Source organism: Phalacrocorax carbo, chromosome 4, assembly GCF_963921805.1.
Source record: "Phalacrocorax carbo chromosome 4, bPhaCar2.1, whole genome shotgun sequence".
Taxonomy (NCBI): domain Eukaryota; kingdom Metazoa; phylum Chordata; class Aves; order Suliformes; family Phalacrocoracidae; genus Phalacrocorax; species Phalacrocorax carbo.
Window position 1 is genome coordinate 26342204 of NC_087516.1, and position 20473 is coordinate 26362676.

General features: G+C 36.5%; 1 protein-coding gene across 2 annotated transcripts in view; it reads right to left on the reverse strand.

Moving 5' to 3' along the window:
• Window positions 1-20473, reverse strand: part of PDS5A (PDS5 cohesin associated factor A) — a 92725-nt gene that overhangs the window by 17499 nt on the left and 54753 nt on the right. For both annotated transcript variants that reach the window (XM_064449316.1, XM_064449317.1), the window contains exons 12-26: window positions 19447-19598; window positions 15916-16029; window positions 15169-15250; window positions 14321-14369; window positions 14067-14206; window positions 12485-12600; window positions 11521-11626; window positions 9876-10036; window positions 7112-7235; window positions 5794-5952; window positions 5408-5476; window positions 4620-4756; window positions 3782-3905; window positions 3334-3538; window positions 2710-2824 (exon numbers count right to left, since the gene is read on the reverse strand). In XM_064449316.1, the coding sequence (XP_064305386.1) occupies window positions 2710-2824; window positions 3334-3538; window positions 3782-3905; window positions 4620-4756; window positions 5408-5476; window positions 5794-5952; window positions 7112-7235; window positions 9876-10036; window positions 11521-11626; window positions 12485-12600; window positions 14067-14206; window positions 14321-14369; window positions 15169-15250; window positions 15916-16029; window positions 19447-19598 (1853 nt within the window). The remainder of the gene's footprint in view (window positions 1-2709; window positions 2825-3333; window positions 3539-3781; window positions 3906-4619; window positions 4757-5407; window positions 5477-5793; window positions 5953-7111; window positions 7236-9875; window positions 10037-11520; window positions 11627-12484; window positions 12601-14066; window positions 14207-14320; window positions 14370-15168; window positions 15251-15915; window positions 16030-19446; window positions 19599-20473) is intronic.

The following is a 20473-nucleotide window of genomic DNA, read 5'->3' on the forward strand; positions in this document are numbered from 1 at the left end:
GTGTTGATTATATAATACATGTGTGTTTTCATTACTGCTGAGCAGGGCTTACACAAAGTCAAGGCCTTTTCTGCTGCTCACACCAGCACAAGAAGCTGGGAGGGGGCACGGCTGGGACAGCTGACCCCCAACTGACCCAAGGATATTCCATACCATATGATGTCATGCTCAGCATACAGAGCTGGGGGAGGAAGAAGGAAGGGGGGCATGTTTGGAGTGATGGCGTTTGTCTTCCCAAGTAACCATTACATGTGATGGAGCCCTGCTTCCATGGAGATGGCTGAACACTTGCCTGCCCATGGGGAACAGTGAATTAATTCCTTGTTTTTGCTTTGCTTGCATGCACAGCTTTTGCTTTACCTATTAAACTGTCTTTACCTCAACCCATGCGTTTTCTCATTTTTACTCTCCCCGTTCTCTCCCCCATCCCACCAGGGGGGAGTGAGCAAGCAGCTGTGTGGTGCTTGCTTGCTTGCTGGGGTTACATCATGACAAGATTGTAATGCAACAGATGAAGGAACATTCCTCTCAAAAACTCAAAGAGGGTTGTGCTCCATCAAAACACTTAATTATCTAGTGTTCAAATAAAATAAGACCTCCATATTCTGACTTCAATCTACAAAGGCTGTAAGTAAATAAATGTGTTTGATGCCTTTACATCCATCTATTCGCTGTTCTCAAAACTTAAATGGGATGAGTACAGGACCAATAACATACCACACTAACCCAGCTTCTCCAAAACCCTGTGTCGTCCAAAGATTACTATCGAGGACAAATTTTTCTCTGGTAATTCCAGTTAACAGATGTCAACTTCAATAGCTTGATTTCCTCACTAAGTCAACAAATTAAATAAAGCATTAATTAATAAAACAAGACCTTTCCAGAATGACAGTGGGATTTCATGTAGAAAAATAGGCACCTAGAACAGCAGAGTCACATAAAATAAGTTAATTCTCTGTATCCATTTCAGTATTTTTTGAATATGAATTTGGAAGAAAAAGACAGTCTCAAGATAAAAAAGAAACCCGAACCCAAACATACCTCTGTAGGACAAGCTTTAAAAATTTCATAAGATATTTTTTTAATTTCTTACCAATTATCACAGATTATGGTTACGGAACTTGCTAGGCATTTATTTACTTTATGTGACTGTATTCAGGCCATATAAAACCAAGACAAACTAGGGAGACAACTACAAAACACACTGCCAGTCTGCCTTTCCAAGTTTGCAAGCATCTATGTTAACACTTTAAAGTGAACAACACTACGACTCTCAGAACTCTTGAAAGAAACACTGTATTACATTATATGAGAAACATGTTTTGCATTTATCTCAGGGGACTCTTCAGAGAAGTATTCCTGCCAAAATTCCTGTACAGAGTATTTCTTTGTTTGGAGCAGTCCTCTCTGGCTAGTTCAGCCAGCCTGTGACAAACATGAGGGAGACAACAAAGGAGAGCTATACAAGGGGTGTCCAAAAAAGCTCTGTGCACTAGCAAGCACTTCTCAGAGAAAGCATTAACTCAACAACCGTGAATGAGAACTTGTTCCATGCATTTTGGATAAAGTACACGCTGGAGAGTGCTTTCAGATGTGCCAGGAACAGGGAGTCCTGGGACAAAACGTAGGCTTGATGATTACATAAGAAATCTTCACTGACTTCAGGTTCTGACCAGGTGTGAGTCAAGTAACTTAGAAATCAGAACAAATTAAGTCTTTCATTTAAAGAAAGAATCAGACTTGGACTGTCACAGGTGAAGGTGCAAAAAGAATTAACATGTAAACTGGTCTATTTGTGCCAAGAATTAACTGCTTTTCTGATTATGTATATTGTAGTATGTGGTTATACATGTCTTTGTAATACTAAAACAACATAGCTCATAGTTCAACCAAAAAATAAATACAAGAAAAATACAAAATAAAAACGGGGGCCGGGGGTCTGTGCTTTAACAATTTTTAGAGTTTTAAAATTTAACTATTTTTCAAAATTCATTACAAGACACAGAAATAAAAAAGTTGTGCTTAAGGTATGAGAGATTATTTGAGGCATACAAGAAGGAAACAGTATAGAATAAACTTCTGTATGACAGGCATATGTACAATCATCTTTGCTGAATACATTAAGAAGCACTAAGCCTGCACTTCAGATGTACAGTGCAAATGATAAGTCAGCAGCCAACTTTGCATGAATTCTAGTAGGTTGTTTGCAGGGGAGGAAGGGAAAAAATAAGGGGGGGGGTCAAAGTAAACCAACCGAAGAGGAAAAAAAAGAAAAAGAAAGAAGGTCCAGTGAAGCAGGACTCTGACCCAGCATCAGTGGCATTATGTTTCCAAGTCTTGGCGAATCTCTGCATTTTATAGCTTCCAAAATATCTGAACTGACATTACTTGGCATCTCTTAACTGTGTTGGGAAATTCTACAGATATTCCTAGGCACAAATACAAGAATCTAAAACCATTACTTCACTTTAAAGGAAGCCCAGACAACTCACTAATTTGGTATACTATGGTGTGACCTACAGGCTACCATTTGGGCTTTCAGAATATACTGCTAAGCAGTTGTTGATGCCTTCTTTCCTTGGATAAATTGTTACACATTTCCAAGATAACCGTTTTGTAAAATATAACAGGAGCTCCTCTTCCTAATAAGTTTTTTCCAAGCACGGAAAAATTCTCAGCATAACAATTCTAGAATCATTTGACACTTACTCTTTGACATCACGAAGCTGATCAACATCCTGAGGTTTTGTGAAATCTGGATCGTGTGCCAGTAAGTGAATCATATATGGTACCACGTATTCAGGCAGCAAGGACAGCAATTTTTCTACAGTAACAAAAAACCATAAATAACCTCTGTATTACACACACTTATGCATCACAAGAAACACTTTCTCAAAGTATTAATTTTCAAACATGGAATGTAAAATTTCAACTTGCATTTTCTTCCTGCAAATTTTAATTTTAATGAATCATTAAAAATAATTGAACAAGCTTTACTACTACAAAACTACTTGTTCTTACTTCAGGAAGAAGGTCATAAAGCCTAAAACATGAGAAAACAACATTTTATTTTTTGAGCAAAACAACTACTACAATAACAGCATTGTATTTCACATGTATAATTCTCATCAACATACAGAGAAGTCTTTTATGCTTTACGCTAATGCTAAACTAAGGAAATTTAGATCTGAATTTGTCTAATATAAAGATGAGGAAACAAATTAAACTTATCCAGTGTTTCTTTACAAAAGCAATTTGCTTAAGTTTAATGATTACTCCTTCCAGTTTAGTATTGGACTGTTGTATTCTTAACAGTTTTACTGAAATACTAACCGTTAGCCATAGGATTCTGCTTAATATATTCTCTTCGTATACTGATGTTTTTGAGCAAGCACTGTCTGGCATGTGCTCTTCTCTCTTTCACAGGGTCTTTGGCACACAAAGCAAAGATTGCCATATATTCCAAGGGGAGCAGTAATTTCACAAGTGCCTTATGCAGTTTCTGGGCAAATATCTGCCTCACTTGGTAGCACTCATCCTATAGCAACATAAAACATCTGGTTTTATGCAACCATAAAAATCTTGGTCTTAAAAAAAAAAGCATTCAAGGTGGAATTATGAGGAGGCATTTAAAAAATATCAACAGATGCAGCACAACAGATATTTGAATTTTCAAGAGCTCTTTTGAATAGAAAATACTCAATGTAGCAGCAACAAAAGCTCAGGTGTAAGGACTCTGAGCTCAATTAAGAGTCACTTCAATTCAAATGCAGTTACTTACATTAATGACAAGTGCACAGAGCTGGAACTGTTCTGGGGTAATTATTTCATGGTAACAGGGTTCCTGTGCAAGCTTCATTATTGCACTACCAGCAGCTAATCGCAGTCGAGACATATCCGATTTACTATACAAACATGAGAGAAAAAAACCAAAACAAAACACAACTCTCCACAACTATCCTTAAAAAAAAAAATTCATGACATTCAAGTAATTTACAAGATCAATGAGCGATTAAGGTTTTTCTCCATCAGATCAGATTACAGTTCCACAGCTTCAGATCAAGCTAAGTTAACCCAACCAAATTTGTGAAAATAAGGGGCTCTGCTTTCCCAACAAAAAACATAATTCCAGTAAAATAGTGAAATGACAAGAGTCAAGCTTCTTGTTTTCATATGACTGTCTAAATGCACTTTTGCCACAGATTTTCTCTTTCCTTCCTTCACCCTCAGAATGAAGATGAGGTGCAGTTACCTCACAGTTGGAATGAAGAAGCTCCACCCAAGATCACCCAATTCCTAAGTGTGTTAAATCTCATCACTCAATTATTTCCAAAGATAGTCCTGCAGGTCTTTTACTCTCTGGAATGTCTTTTACTATCAAGGTATCTACAGAGTTCTGAGTTAGGTTATCAGTAAATTACAAGAAAGAGGGATGATCAAGCATATTTTTATACTTGCCTTTCCACTCCTAAAATAAAACTCCAGTCAGATCCGTTTTCTATCATCACAGTAGCCAACATTATGCCCACCTTAAAATTCTAAAGACGCTCCAAAAGAATTAATATTCTTTGAAATTCTAGAACAAAATTGACAGAAGCCTGAAAGGAATAAAACCTGACCTGATGCGCTTCTGTTCTGTCAAGTCTCCTTCACTGACGAGCATAGCTGATAATAACCGGAGTGTGGAATTTGCGGATTTTGATTGGTTGTTTTTCATACCCAACAGCCAGCGTACCAAAAGTTTAATCGCTTGCACCTATAAATGTGAACAAACAATGAACTTACTTTCTGAAGTCGATAATGCACTAATACCTGCTGTCAAATTGAAATTTCCATAGACTCCTTTTGATTAGAGCTGATATATTTTTAAAGGAACAGAATGAAGAAGTAAATATTTAGAGTGAAGAAGTATCAGTCTTTGTGACATCGGGACTTTTCAGCTATGGTTCAGTGTCTTCTCACAGGTGCATCTAGAGGATACTTGCTACATGATTAAGAGCAACTAGGTAAATATTTCTAAAAACAGACATAACTTTATTCACCGTAAATAGCCTATAGAGACAAATGAATAAAATTCATCAAGGTCTCAATTTATTGCAAATCTGTTTACTGTCAGTAAAGTCAAATTACCTCTCTTGCAAGGAAAACTAAAACTTTTGACTCTCTCTCATTTTCTCAACATTCAGCATAACTAATATGGGTAAGTGAAGACTCCAAAAGGCACAGTTTCTACTAGTTCTATAACTGTGTGTATAACGCAAAAAACTCCAGAACAGTGCATATTCTAAGCAGACCAATACAAAAGTACTCAAAGGGATTTATTCTAATACTTTCCATTGCACAACTTGGAAAAAAGGAGATTTTTAATCTCAAAAATACACATTATTACTGACAGCAGATCATTCACCTTTGCTAGTACTTCTGGAGAAACTTCTTCATCTGGAGACCACAATTTTCCATTTTTCTCACCTGTTGACTACAGACATTCATGTAAGTTTAAGAACTGGTTCAACCCATACAGGAAATGTAGAGGTAAAAATGGAAAAAAAAGTCACGGACTAAGCTTTCTTTCACACAAAGATCTTTTATAATGCAATATCACTGTACTAGCCACTTATAGAACATTCCTTTATTGACCCATTTAACAAAAACAAACAACCCAAACAAACATTCCCCCCCAAAAAAACCATAAAAACCACAAAAAACCCAACCCAAAACAAAAACTCTATTTCCCAGAGAGTTAATAACAGGCAAACAGAATAGTAAGGACTTACCAAAAGAAGAAAATCTTACCCTGTCATTCATTAGGAGATCTTTCACAATGAAATTTGCAACAACAGATTTCATTGGAGAAGCAAACTGGTCTGGAGCCAACATAGAAATATGACCCAATGAGACTAATGGAGTTATAAGTTGTTCTGGTACATCAGCATTCAAACTTCTACTAAGAGGCTGAGGAAGGAAAAAAAAAAAAAAAAAAATCAAAATTCAACTACAGATAAGTAAGCTACCATGCTTAATTTATTTTACTGCTGGATTGCTGATGAGTTTCAGGGGTTTTTAATAAGAATTAATAAAGTTAGCAGGTCAAAATGGAGAATGAATGTTATTTCATAATTAACAGAGTAACCAAAAATCCCAGGAGATAAGGGCAAAAATGAATTTTATATTCTCTTCATATTTTAATGGCCAAACACATTCAAAACCTGGGAGATATGGGAAAAACTCTGACTCAATTTTATTCAGGAGCTGTAAAAACCTAAATTTTAACTGCAAATGGCAGAAAATAATAGCAGGTTAAAAAACCCTTGGAGACCACCAGGGACATTTCTATCAAGCCATCAGTATTTCCCTTCCAGGTAACAGTCACCAGGATAATTCTGTACTGCTTCATCACTCAGCACCCTTACACCGTATTCTGGTATTAGCAAGGGAACATGCACTCTGACAGAAGTCCAAGCAGAGATCAAACTCCATAAGCTTAATTCAAAGCTACTCACACTTCTGAATTATGCATAGGTTCAAAAGACAGCCAAGATTAAGAACCTAAGATATGTGCAGATTAATAATGTTGTTATTTAAGAGATTACAGTGAAAAGTAATAACCTCTCTGCTCTGTATAAGGTGACTTTTTGCTTTAGAGCTTGTCTAAGCAAGCAGCAAGTGAGCAGTAAGCTAATGTCTGAGCTTACTGTCACATAGTTATTCTGCACTAACTTCCTCAGTGAGAAAGTGCTGTATGTGCAAAGACCTTAAGGCATAGTAATTTAATACAGTTTGAAAGTAGGGTATGTTATCTCTCATTTAGTATCTGCTAAAGGTGTCCTCAGTGGGATTTAGTGTGGATCATTCCAGCATATTTAGTTTATTCCCCCCTAACTTTTCCCATGTAGACAAAAATGAATACCTTATCAGAATATTACAGAATATGTAAGAAACAGTCATAATTTGCTATTGTAAAATTAACGACTTAACTACCATGCACCTGTAGTCTTCCTGACCTCATAAATTGTTATCTGTTAATAAAGAGTATGAATTAAATTAATGGTAATTACTGATATCAATTAAGGAGAACAGAAACAAATCTTATAAACAGAAAAGCAAGACATACCTCAAATATCTGTGCAAGTTGCACTTCTTTATTTGAAAATATGGCATGTATACAGTGAACAGCTTGTTTTGCCTGATGAGGAGTGCCTCTTTTTGCTTTCTGATGCAAAATCGGAATTAGTGTTCTGTGAACATTAAACAAAATACTTCAAAATGCAATTTGCAATCTCCAAAAAAATAATGTTCTTCACCTATACAAATCTATCCTCACAGTCTTATAAATCAAGCATTCCTTTGAAGTCTGTTCAGGAAAGATCATAATCATAAAGTGAAAAGAAGGATGGAACTCTAGTAATACTTGTTGAACATCTGACTGTACACAGTTAAGCAGAATAAAAGCCCATGGGGAAAAATAAAACATGAAAGAAAATAATGATCAAAATAAGGCTGTTTAGGAAGCCAAATATATGGGGGGAACCTGACAGGTTTAGCTAGGGTAAACTCCTGGGCTTGTTATCCAAGCTTGGAAGTGACAGACCTGAAGAAAATTTATGAAATAACCATTAAACATTAGTGTGTTTATAGGCCTTTACTACTTCAACTTTGGCCTTTAATCACAACGTATAGTCAAGTGAACAACTGCTTTCTTCTGAGCTCTTGCATTTGAATCCCCTGAAATCCCTCTGCTAATCAGAGGCCACCGAAGGAAAGAGCAGGGCAGAAGCCACTACAGATATCAGGTCGAGGTTGCTCAGGCTGTTTGGTTCCACTGCTGAGAGTGCACTGGAAGGCAGGCCTGTCCCTGACAGGTCATTGCCCAAGACACTGACTGGTGAGGTTTACCATGCAACTCGCCAGAAACTGACATGGAAAAACAAAATTGCCTAGAAAGCATCTGACACACAAACATCTTTAAAAGAAAAAAAAATCCTGCTTTCTTGAAAGGCTCAGTAACAATACAGCACTCAATATGTGGACTATTTAGCACCCAGCCTTCACTGACACATTCTACATAATCAAAAATCAGCAACAAGAGGTGGAAGAGCTTGCAGGCTTCAAAGAACAAAGTCTCAAACATTTTCCTCAAAAAACACATACAACCCAAAAAAAACCAAACAAAAGAACCCTAGAAAAATGTTAACAGTATCCTGAAGGAGAATGTCTCTTCTCAAACCTGCTAAGATTCCACAAGTTGGATTAAATAAGAACCAAAATAGCGAAGAATTCAGTAAAACCTACAGTTAAAATAAGCTTCAATGCCTGACCTACAGTTTTCATAGTACATGCACATTCAATGGCCTTTGCGTTGGTGCATCGCTTAGAAACCATACCTCGTCTCACCCCAACTGACAGAAATCTGCAGAAGGTGAAACCTGACATGTTTACATGCACCTTTACATGTTCGCATCTACAAGTTTACACATGGTCCATAGGCTCTCTCTGAGCATGTGCAATGCTTCCATCAGACTCTGGCGTCACGTGGTGGTCCTTGCCCATGAACAAATCTATTCGTTTCCCATACAAGGAAGAACTTGGGCTACTGCTGGTGAACACTACTTCAAAGGCCAGCAGGCAGCCTGTTCACACAGCGGTTTAAAAAAAAAACAGGTCACTTGAAACAAACTGTCTTGTTCATCACATCAAATCTTTTGTTTATGATAAAAGATTTATCAATATATGAAACCTGGAACATCTACTTGTTCTCAGGTTTCTTTTTCTTTGCATCACTGTAAACACTGGCCTGGTTTTGGCTTTCAGAACGTTAACCTGACTTGCTTGCAAACCATGCCAAGGGCTAGACATCCATTTTGACAGTTATATTTTTAAGTTATTTGAGACTGCTCAGGCTATGCTTCAGCAATACCTGGCTAAGGCATGAAGCAAAAAAATATTTCAGCAATAGCAGCTCCTTTGACAGTCTTGACTGAACTCCAGTAGGGAACTATAGACAACTGGGACTGTACTGGAACTATACTGACAATGGGGGTTGCTAGGCTTTTCCTTCTCTTCACCGCTATAAATGTCTTAAAAGGCATATCATATGTAAACTTGTACATTTTCTTTTGCCCAAAATCAGATTCAAATCCATAAGAATCACTGAGGTTACATCTTCAAACACTGAGAATTTAAGGTGTACATTGGTATACATTTTAGCATGGTAATACCAGAGATGCTATTTCAATATCTGCGAACTTGAAACCTGTGCTTTATGATCTGGATTAGTTACTAACAGGCTAATTTTAAGGCTTTAGATGTTACCCACAAGGTTTTAAATAGTCTGTGAATACGTAGTAGATTATGCAGCTTTAACCAGCAGTTAAAGCATAACTTGCATAATGATGACTTATAGACAGCCAATTATTCTTTGTTCAAAATTCATCCCTGCTTTTGGATCTTGCTTCCCAGCTTGTTTCATAACAGAGCTGTTAACCATCAGAGATTATATTTCTCTCTTTGTAAGGAATGAAAAAATTGTGTGAAGGACAGGTATGAGTAGAAACGATGCCAAGGAATTACATCTTTGCCATATTTTTACTGTTGCTTATTTTGTAACCTGGGAAACATGCTACACGCTGTTTTTAATGTGCCTATTAGTAGGAAATCTTTAAGAAGTACCTAACATCTTCAGTAAATACACAAAAATTGTGGGAAAACAGAATTTAAAAATGAAGAGAGAGAAACGTAGCGAAGGAATACAAAATTATGGAAGAGAAGCTGTTCGTGTTTACAAGACTATAAAGTAATTTTAGGAGTAACACATTGAATAAGCCATCAAGAGGCACAATTCCAGGTATGAAAAGCAGCACGTAAAGTAATACACTCACGATCTTATCTGTGGCAGGTCTGTTTCTATTTTGTGACCTGTGTTTCTGAAAATCTGTATGGCTGCCTCGGCTACCTTATCATCTTCCATCCTGAGGCACTGCAGCAGAGACTCGTAGGTCTCTGCAGAGTGGAACGAGGTAGGATGTGTAAAGGACAGAACCTGCAAATACACATTAAAACAAAGGTATATTTACTCACGGTAAGTGAAACATTAGAAAAACAAATTATGGCTATTTATGAGCATTACCATCAACATAAATAGCTATTACATGCTCATTTGAAATTATTACATTCAATAACTACATTCTGGAGAAGGTGATATAGGCATTTCCAAATAAATTCATCTGTACTTTGTTCTTCAGGTCCTACTCTCCTCCAAATATTGTATAAGATACTACATTATTTGAATATGTAAATTTATTAAAATGAACAGTTATTCAAGAGTATTCGTTTATATTCCAATCTACTTAAGAATGCGTTTTTGAACTTAACTGAAATCTTAATTTCTCCAGAATCTATAGTCCTTGAGCAGAAAAGAAATCAAGAAGGTTAAGATATCTACAAACAAAACATATACCACTGTACTTTTAATCTAAAGTTAATGAAATATAACACATTCTGTTAAATAGAAGAAATGTAAAATAAGAAACTAAGCACACCGAGATTCAAGGCAGGACAAGAGAGAACAAAAGGTTATCCCAAAGCAAAACTATATTAAGTATAGTAAAGTTCAGATGACACAAGGCAGGAAGAACAACGAAAAGTTGCGTGTATTTTGTGTGTTCTTTGGATTTATCCTATCTTGCCTTCTTTGATCAGAGTGGCCTACTTGAGCGGGTATCAATGTGTGAAGTAACATTGACAGAGATATCCATGTCACTGCAACAAAATCTTCAACCTTGGCAAATTTCTTTTCTGAACTACATTAGCAAACAGACATTACTTCTTTGCATACTTCTGTGTAACTATTTCTGCTGTGGTTGCCCATTGCCAAATTTGGTGTGATATGTCTCCATGAACTCCACCTCACTCATTCACACTTCTGAAAAGTCTCACTTCAATTATGTGACCTTCCCCTCCATTCCCTCCTATATTTTATACTGCTCTTTGTAACATATTGAATATGAAGTCTCATTAGTGAGCTGCCAAATTCATCACAGATGTTTTCCAGACGTTTTAAATCCCTCTTTCTCTCCCAGCTATTTCTCATCACCACTGAGAACACAAGTTCCCCCACCCACCCCTTTTTTTTTTTTCCTACATGACTTGGCTCTTTAGTTTATTGCTTGCTTTCCTTCCAGTATCATACAGGCCCCAAAGAATGTGCCTCTCCTGATTTCCCCATTTCTCTTCCTCTCACTTTACTTCTGTCCCTTCTTCTATATGACTTCCCTAAGCAGAAACCAATCTCTGCTTTAATGTGCATATTTCAACTCTTGGCACCCTTTCCAAAACATACTTCTTCCAAGAAACCGCCTCTTTCATTATTCTTTTCTCAAGTGAGTATTAATAACCAAACACTTTCATACATTAAAAAAGTAATTAACTAAATAATAACTATTAAAATGGTGCTAACATCAATTTGTTAGTCATACCACTTTTGTCCCTTCCATTACAAGCTATAGCAGCATTAACGTAGATTACCTTGAGAAGTTCAAGTCCTGCACGAATAGCAGTATCAGGACTTACACCCTCCTCTTCATCATCAGCTGTCCCCTCTATGGATTTATTCATTAGTTTTACTAGTGCACTGAAGTAAGAGATACAAAAAGAAAAACGCAAATTAATATGACCATGTACAAATGTTAAAGGCTGGAGATATCAACAAGATTATCTGGTTTTGACAATAAATAAAGGGAAAACAATAGACCATTACAGAGGAGATGTAGTGTTTGATTTTAGATTGGTTTGTTTGTCGGTTTTTGTTGTTGTTGCTTGTTTGGTTTGTTTTGATTTTTTTAAATCAAGTTATTCCATTATTCCTCTTCCTTCTGACTCAGCTTTCTGCAAAGTTAATTCTTTAGGAAAAAAACCCAAACAAACAAAAACCCAAAACAAACAAAAACACACACATCCACAAAAAACCAACCCAAACCCAACCAACCAACCAACCAACAAAACCCAAAAAACACCCCCACCATTTTGGCAGCATTCAGATCAACACATAGTTGCATAGTTTCAGAATGTAATTAGTTTGCCAGACAAGTCTCAGAAGAAATCCAAACATTCTCTTACACAATCCCACAAAAGCTAATTAATTCAACTGCTATATGGAGGACTGTTGCAGTTAACTATGTGAAAATAATGATGATCATTTTCACCTTAAGCCCCACAAATAGCAGTTTCACTGGGAACAACTACTATATTTTTAAAAATAATTTGCAGACAGCACTGCAAAGAAGTAGAGGAAAGAAAAAAAATCCAGTTGCATTCTCTAGGCTGCTGAAAATAAAGACAACTATGTAAAATGTTTTTTTTAAAAAGCATATTTACTGCTAGGACAGATTAATCTAAGTCCCAAGTAGATTTTTTTTCCTCTTATTTTTATTTTGTGTCATTTAAATCATCTTATAATCACTTATGACTTAGTACGATCTTTCAAACTTACCTAATGGCTTCTGAGTCAATATGTACAGGGGCAATTCTTTCCAAAAGAAATTTGACCATTTCCAGAAAAGGATTTGTTGGCTGCTTCGGATTTGCAAGTTTCCGGGCTATCTCTCTCTACAAGAATGTTAGATGCAAACAAGAATTATACTCATTTTACTTACTTCTTAAGCATCTTGAATAAACTAAATATAGCCACTTCTTTTAACCACAGAAATTCTCTATATAATCAGTGAAACATATTTGAAGGGTGGCTGTTGTTATCTCCAAATCTTTCTTTATCACATTATATTCAAAGCAGACGTACTTTACCAAACTATTTAAGTGTAAGATGCATTTAGGTTTGTAGTGAGAGTTTTTCAGAGTTTCTTAAGGAACTGCAGGCCAGATTTAAAACGGTATCAAGGGAGAGCTATGTGCAATGTAGGCAGAATTTAAATATCTGTGTTGACAAGAGTAATTCATAAATCTGTGGGTAACCCTGTTGTATGTGAGAGTTTTCATAAGCAACAATGAAAAAATTGCACTAAAAGCTACACTACTGCAGATGTGCAGAAGCACTACACTACCTTGGCTAAAACAGATGTTCAGACCCTATGTGCTTGCCTATGAATGTTTTGCATCCAAAAATTTGTTTTCCCCTATGAATGCCCCAAATGTCAAGAACATTAAATTCAGCTGCAAACCCAGAAGAAGATGGATAAGAAGATATTTTGTTTTGAACAGAAGTCTAAAAATCTCTCAAAGAAATGACTTCTTGACCTTTCTCCTCCTAAAGGGCTGGATGCTGCAGACCCTACAAACTAGGAAATCATTCTAACTGCTACGTTGAAGTACCTTCAAGGGAGTGGGAAGAAACTTTCCCCTTGAAATTGCATCACTGCATTTCCAAAGTGCAAAATTTACTAGCTTAGAAGGAGACTACACTCTGTCCCCTTCCCTAGACAATTTCAGATGCATTAGACAAATCCCAAGAAGCCTATGTTTGTTTGTTGATGCTCGCTATTGTGATTTCTGTCAATGCAACTCCTTACTTTACCTTGGGACCATAATGAAGAAAAATCTGTGATTGTTGGCACAATCTTTAAATCTCTGTTAAAGTCCAATTTAATATTAAGGTGTGTATTTTCATCAAACAGGTTATGGGGGGGGGTGGGGAGAGAAGAGGCTGGTGTCAAAATAATGTTCTAGGAAGAAAAATCAACGAATAATATGCAGATGGTATAATACTCCGCTTGCTGGTACTCAGAACAAGTTTCATCAGTGTCAGAAGACAGTTTAGGAACCTTACCATAAATGAGACACTGGAATAAAATAGTGAAAAAAAATAAGCTGGTCTTCTAGTCTTTGTGCTTGACGCTCATAATCCCAGGAAAGAATAAAGCTAATATTTTCTTAGGAAGCAAGATGATGATCATAAATTGTATTTTCCATAATCTCTACAGATTAACCAAAAAGGTATTTTATGAAAATCAGGAATATGTAAAAATCATATTAAGGTACCAAAAGAGACTGTTAACACTGATTAACTGTTTTAAGCACAAATATTTAAGGTATAAAAGTTTGCTTTTCCATTTTCTTACCACACAGACATCTGCCTGTTTACAAGAACATGTAGGGCTAATTAACAGTTCAAGCTGGGACCGAAGTTTCTCATCATCACCCAGAACCTGATTGAATTTCTTCACAAAATCTTGTGCTTTTCCAGGATCTGGAAGGTTTTCTGTATGATTAAACACAATTTAACATAAGACAAATTTGCCACTTCAGCATGCCAAGATTCACAGAAATACATTATTCAGGAATGCTGTAATATATAGAACTTAATAACACTTACTTGCTATGGTCATCAGCTTTCCAAACATGGCAGCACTGTTTGCTTCTGACTGAGAATAGCAGCAAAAAATAAACAGACAAACAAATCAGTGATATCTCCTTTATAAAATGTAACTTTAAGCTGATATGTTAGCTCTTCTACAGCACTTCATTCTACTCTGGAATCTTATGGTTTATTTTTTTGTTTTAAGAATGAACACTAGAATAGTATAACAGTATCATTAGCAGCTACTACGCACAAAAAAGGGGAAAAAATCTTCCTGCAATATCAAAGAACTGCAAAAAACTCACTAATTCACATAACATTAAAATAAATTGTTGGAAAAAGACCTCAAAAAAAACCCCAAACCCCAAAGAAACAATTCCCCCAAGATCATCCCCACATCAAAACCCCAAAGCAATGCTCTTCTGTTTAAACTTTCTGCTAGTCTGAAAATATGCTTGTAAGTAAAATTCCAGTATAAATATTTTAAAACTTTTGTTTTCAAACAAATTGTTGCTTTATGTTATGACATATTCCACTCTCAAAACATGCTGTAAAATGAGAAACAAAAGAAGTATGTCAAAAGTAAACAAAACACTTGGAAGTTTTGTTTTTTGTTTTTTTTTTTTTTTTACTTTTTCCTACGTTATCAACCAGTAATATAAAATAATGGTAAACATAAGGAGCCCATATACCTTTAAGCGTTACTGAAAGTAACTTTACTTAATGAGAATGGAACATTATCTATATATGAAAATCAACAGAATAATAAAATTACACTGAACAAATAATACAGTATTTAAAAACCCCAGCAAATTGGTCTAACAGGTCCACTGGATGAAGTATTAATATTTTCAAAACCGTACAGTGGGCTGCTTGTGCAAGTCTAGCAATTCTCGTACGTGACTCCTTAGCATGTTCTGGCACTTCCACATCTCATTCAGTGCTCTGCAGAAGTGCAAAACCAGAAAAGAAAAGCTTAGCAATTTGTTCATGACAGGAACATGCTGAATGTATTAGCAAACGAGATTATTTATCTTACAAGTGCAACATCTGCTAGGTACAATCAAATCATACCAAGTATTAAAAATAACCATTCCAAACAAGGTGGAACTGATTCTCTCCTTTTATAGAGTATCATCTCTCTTATTATTTTACTTAGAATGATTTCACATATGTAGGACAGCCACAGTATGTCTTACAACCGCCCAGATTATCCTGAAAATAACATTTTCAGCATAAAAAAAAACCACAGGCCACTATCAACTGGAATTCAACTATAGATATCTTCATTATGGACCCTAATATAGAGTAAATCTAGAAATAATTACTTGCGCATTTTTTACTTCTGCATTGTTTTCACTGAATGAAAACAAATAGATAAACCCACTTTTCTCAAATATTAAGGTATCTTTTGTCTAAAGGGCACGTAGATGTTGCATATAAAATGGAAATGTTTTGAAATACTACTTGCAAATAACGCTAAGCACCAATTACTTATATTTTTATTTAAATCCTGATAATACAAGTAATATTATATATATTTATATATTATTATATATGTTGGAATAACCTGAGAAGGCAAGTATTTGCTGAACACAAACTAAACTCACTTGACAGCATTTGGATCCAGGCTAGCATACAAATAGTACAAGCACTTCATTCGCTCTTCTGTTTCCAAATTGTGTGGAACGAGATACTGAGCAAAGATTTTCTCTACCAGTAATCTGCAAGAAGAGAAGAGACAAAAACTGTACATTTCCAAAAGTGGTGATACCTTTCAGACAAGCTGAAAGAACAAGAAATTTCAGAAGTCATTGAAACTGGATTTTTCAACAGAGAAGAAAAAAAGTAATTGTCTTTTTCTCATCTGTAAAGTTACTTTCCACTGTTGATAGAAAGATTAGCAAGAAGTGCTTCCTGAGAGCTTTTCCATGTCTTTGATTTTTCACCTCTAAGAGGGAGTAACAGCTTTATTTGTCACAATCCAAATTCTCCTTTGTCCTTAGGCTCTGAGAATCTCCCTTTGTTTACTCTCATCCATAAGAGTAAGGGATACAGACAGTAAAAAGCCCAAATAAAGGAGAAAAAAAATGTAACTTGAGGGGGAGGAAAAGTAAAAATCTGAAGTACCCTCAAGGGAAAGATTCAGATAAAACTGTAATATTGGGGGGGGCGGGGGGGGGGGGGGGGGAACCAACCAAAACATTTGAAACTACTCGTTATTCTAATACAGAATCTAAAAGTCAGCATTAAAAAAATGGTGGAGACAAAGGAACACCAAAACATATACAACAAAAGGAGGAAAAAGGAAACTAAGCGAAAACAAACAAAACCAACAAAAACATTCTCCATTTATCTTTTTTTTTAATTACATACTTAAGGTTCTACATAAAATACAAAACTTGAACTATAAAGTATGACTGTACAGTTCATGTAATTATAGCCCCCCCAAATGAAAGAACATTCAGACGATAACTTAATCCATAGCAGTGAGAGCTGTGCACAATGTTCAGCTCTACAATTTTGTATTTATGGACAAATATTTTGTGTGTTTGAATTTACAAAATTTTTCACTATGATTCCTAGTAAGCACTCCAGGAGAGCCTTGTACAGAGAGCACAGAAGGCAGTGCAGGTCAAACACACCTTGTTTCTGCTCAAAGAAAATTCCAACAGACATGATGGCATGGCAGAAGAATAAAAGGATGATCGTGAATATGGCTACAACTATCTCAAGGCACCCCATTAATATTAAAAGAAAACTTGTCTTTCTCCCTTTAAATGTACATTTTACTACTGATAACTCCAAGAACTAAATTACTTGGGGAGCAGGATCTTCAGATCTCAGGAGACTGATCTCTGTTTAATGTAATAGGAGACTGGAGGCAGAGTTATCTTACTAATTTATGAACATTGCTCTAGCCCACGTCTCTACAGATACATGTTCTAGGAAAGCTGTCAATACAAATGGTGAGGCTGTTATCACACCTTCCCTGGCCCATGTTGGTTCAGGTAAAGGTTTACAAGTAGGGAATTCCTCTGGGACACCCTTTTCTCCTGTGAAGAAAATAATTGGCTAGCATATCAATGCCAGGTAACGGGGCATATGTGGTTATTTTACTCCACTCCATTCCCTATGCATTTGTTGTAAAACAAAGAAGCTCAGAGCACACAGGTGACAAGCAGTTCTTACGGCTGGAACCCAGTCCTGAGTAGACATGCACATCAGTAGTCAAGTAACAACAGAAACATTATCAAGTGACTGAGTTCAGTATGTGTGGACAAAATTGGTTCTATTCTACTTCATACCTGAATACTATGTGACACGGTGCTACTATCTTTTGAAAGAACTAGTGTTATCCTATACACACAATGGAAAATACTCCAAGGCTCAGACAGCTGTTCACTGTTACTTTTTATCCTCCTACCTCACTTTAGAAAGAAAACAGGCCAGAGCTGGCTGATTTTGACTTATGCTTGTGTGTTTAAAGGACGGGATGAACTCTGTCCTAAAGATCACAGCTTTTCTACAGCTCTTCAGGTCCTAAAAGTACTAACTTTCTAATTCTGACAATGGTAACATTGAAATGCATTTATTCCTCCAGTCTAAGATGGGGAAACCAACCCAGTGTGGTCACTGGGCAAGAATTTCACTGTCAGCTTTAAAAACTAGTAGAACTTGGCTTAAACTTCAAGGTACCAAACTGAACTAGAACAACACTGAAAATTAAGCCACCAATCCTTCAGTGTGGATGCCCAGAAAACAAACAGCATACAATCCATGCCTATTCATGCAAAGACCAGTTTCAATGGCTTAATCAGACTTTCAGATGAAATCACGTCAGAGAAAGAAACTCAGCTTTGATGACACACTCTTTCCTTAAAACTCCTTGCCTCGTTTCCCTGACAGTGTTCTCTGCATTTCCCATGAGCAGGAATATTGAAAACATCTGCCCCATTCACTATGGACTTTGATTCATCCCCTGCTCACTATCAAACCTGTGTACTGACAGTGAGATGTGAACATGATAGGAAAAACATGAACGAACCTCTCAATGCAAAATAAAGCATATTTGATGCATATATACATATGCAGAATTAGCTTTGTATAACTATGTGGAGATTTCCTAATTTTTCACTATTTGATACTTATACCTCAGCAGACTTTCAGTGTAATTTCTGTATGTATGGTCTTATAACCATATCTTTTATCTTCTTTTTTTTTTTTTTTTTTTTTAAAGGCAACTAATCAAATATGTAGCTATGGCCCACTTATGATCAGTCACATAAACAGTGAGAGCCTTCAGCACTGCAGCGCTAAGAATTCACTATCATAACTGGCAACTGAAGGAGGCTACTAGCCCATTCAGACTAGTCACTAAGGTCACAAAACATACTAAGATAGCAGACTGTATAAGCAAGATGGTGAGAAACACTATTTTAAAAAAGGGCTGATTTCTGTTTTGCTGTATTAAAAATCTAGGCTGAAACTCCACCTTTGTGTGATCTCATAGTTTCCCTTTCCTTGTGAAAGACAAAGAATTAATAGTGAGAGTTGAAAACTACCTTCCAAAACCTTGGCCAAAATACTTTTCTCTAAGCCAAAAAAGGTATTTCAACAATTAAAGGGACTGAGTGACAAAACAGGGAAGGGTAGACAACAGTGGAAGCACCCCTGATATTCCTTCAGCTTGTGTTCTTCCTAAAAGGTCCGTTTCTACATAGCATACCAAAATTAGATGTCTGCGTGCGTACTATGGGGAGTGTGTGTGTGTGTGTACATGCATGATGCACACAGATCATGGACTTTAACTGCTAGTTCCTGGAAAGTAGCGTGGCAAACAAGAACTGGGTATAGTAAATGCAAAATTTGACAAGTTTTTTTCTACACAGTAGTTAGTTAATGACAATCTACTGTCATCACAGATCCAGTTCCATCAGTATATAGAATGAATACATGAACAGATAATGCAACCACCCTGAATACCTCAGTACATATCTTAATGGTTATTAATTAAATATATCATACTTAAAAGCACAAATACAGAATGTGACATAACAGCTTTCTCAGGATAAGCACATATTTTCAGAGTAGCTCTTATCACTATACAATTAAAATTAGGAAGGCTTAGGTTGACTCACTTGTCATCAATGCTATTTTGATAATATATGTGCAAAAGTTTATCCTTTATCCAGCTCACTTTCTCTGCAGCATCTTTTCCAGCCTCGGCATGAAGACAATACTTCTTGTATAGCTGGGCAAGACCCATCATAGCTTCTTTTCTTACTCTCCACTTGAGGGGGAAGAAATGAAAAGGAGGTGGGGAATTGGTTTTGGTAAATAAATATCAAACATATACAAAATACAGTAAAGGTGTAGAAGTGTGAAAGACAAAACAGCCACATTCTGATCTCCTACATTTAGACAGTTCAAAAGCTGAAAAATGCTGTTCAGAGCCTCTAAATGAGAATTTGTAATGCCTACATAGGGGCTTTCTTCCCTGTACTATCCAGGCTGTGTTACCTTTACAGAGAAATCCAGTACTCCTCTGTGCTGAGCATAGAAAATCTAGGAGTTAGTCAGTATAAAAAAAAGTTAAGTACAGCTTAACACACATGCCTGAGTAAGTGTCTTCTTGAGCCAGGATTTGGAAGACTTATCTATTCAGAGACAGGTAACAATCAGAGGCAGCAGCCTTCTTTTGCCCCACAGCCTTATACTGTCTTACAGCATGCTTGTCTGAAAATGGGAGATCCAGAGCTTAGGCCTAGCTAAACTTGCTAGGGCTCGAACTCTTAGGCCACTTTCCATCCAGGACAGTGGGAGAGGCCCCTTTTGCTGAAGCCTCAAACTAACTGCTATAAGACTCCAGGGATCCAGGAAAAAGCCGGACTGCAACATCCACAGATGGCATTCCTGGGTTCTCATCCTTGCTTTTCATGGTCACTACTTTATCCGCTCATGTAAACGGGAAATGTCCCATTATTGAACAGTTTAACAGACAAGATCTGTAAGCTCTCCTATGCTGACCTGTGGAAGGAATCACACCAGAACAGACTGAGGATTAATTTAGACAGAATAGTGTCTCCCACTGAATGATTTACAAAGAAAGCCTCAGAAGAAACTTGTTTTCTCTCACCATTTAAAAGAAATGCATGAAATTAAGAC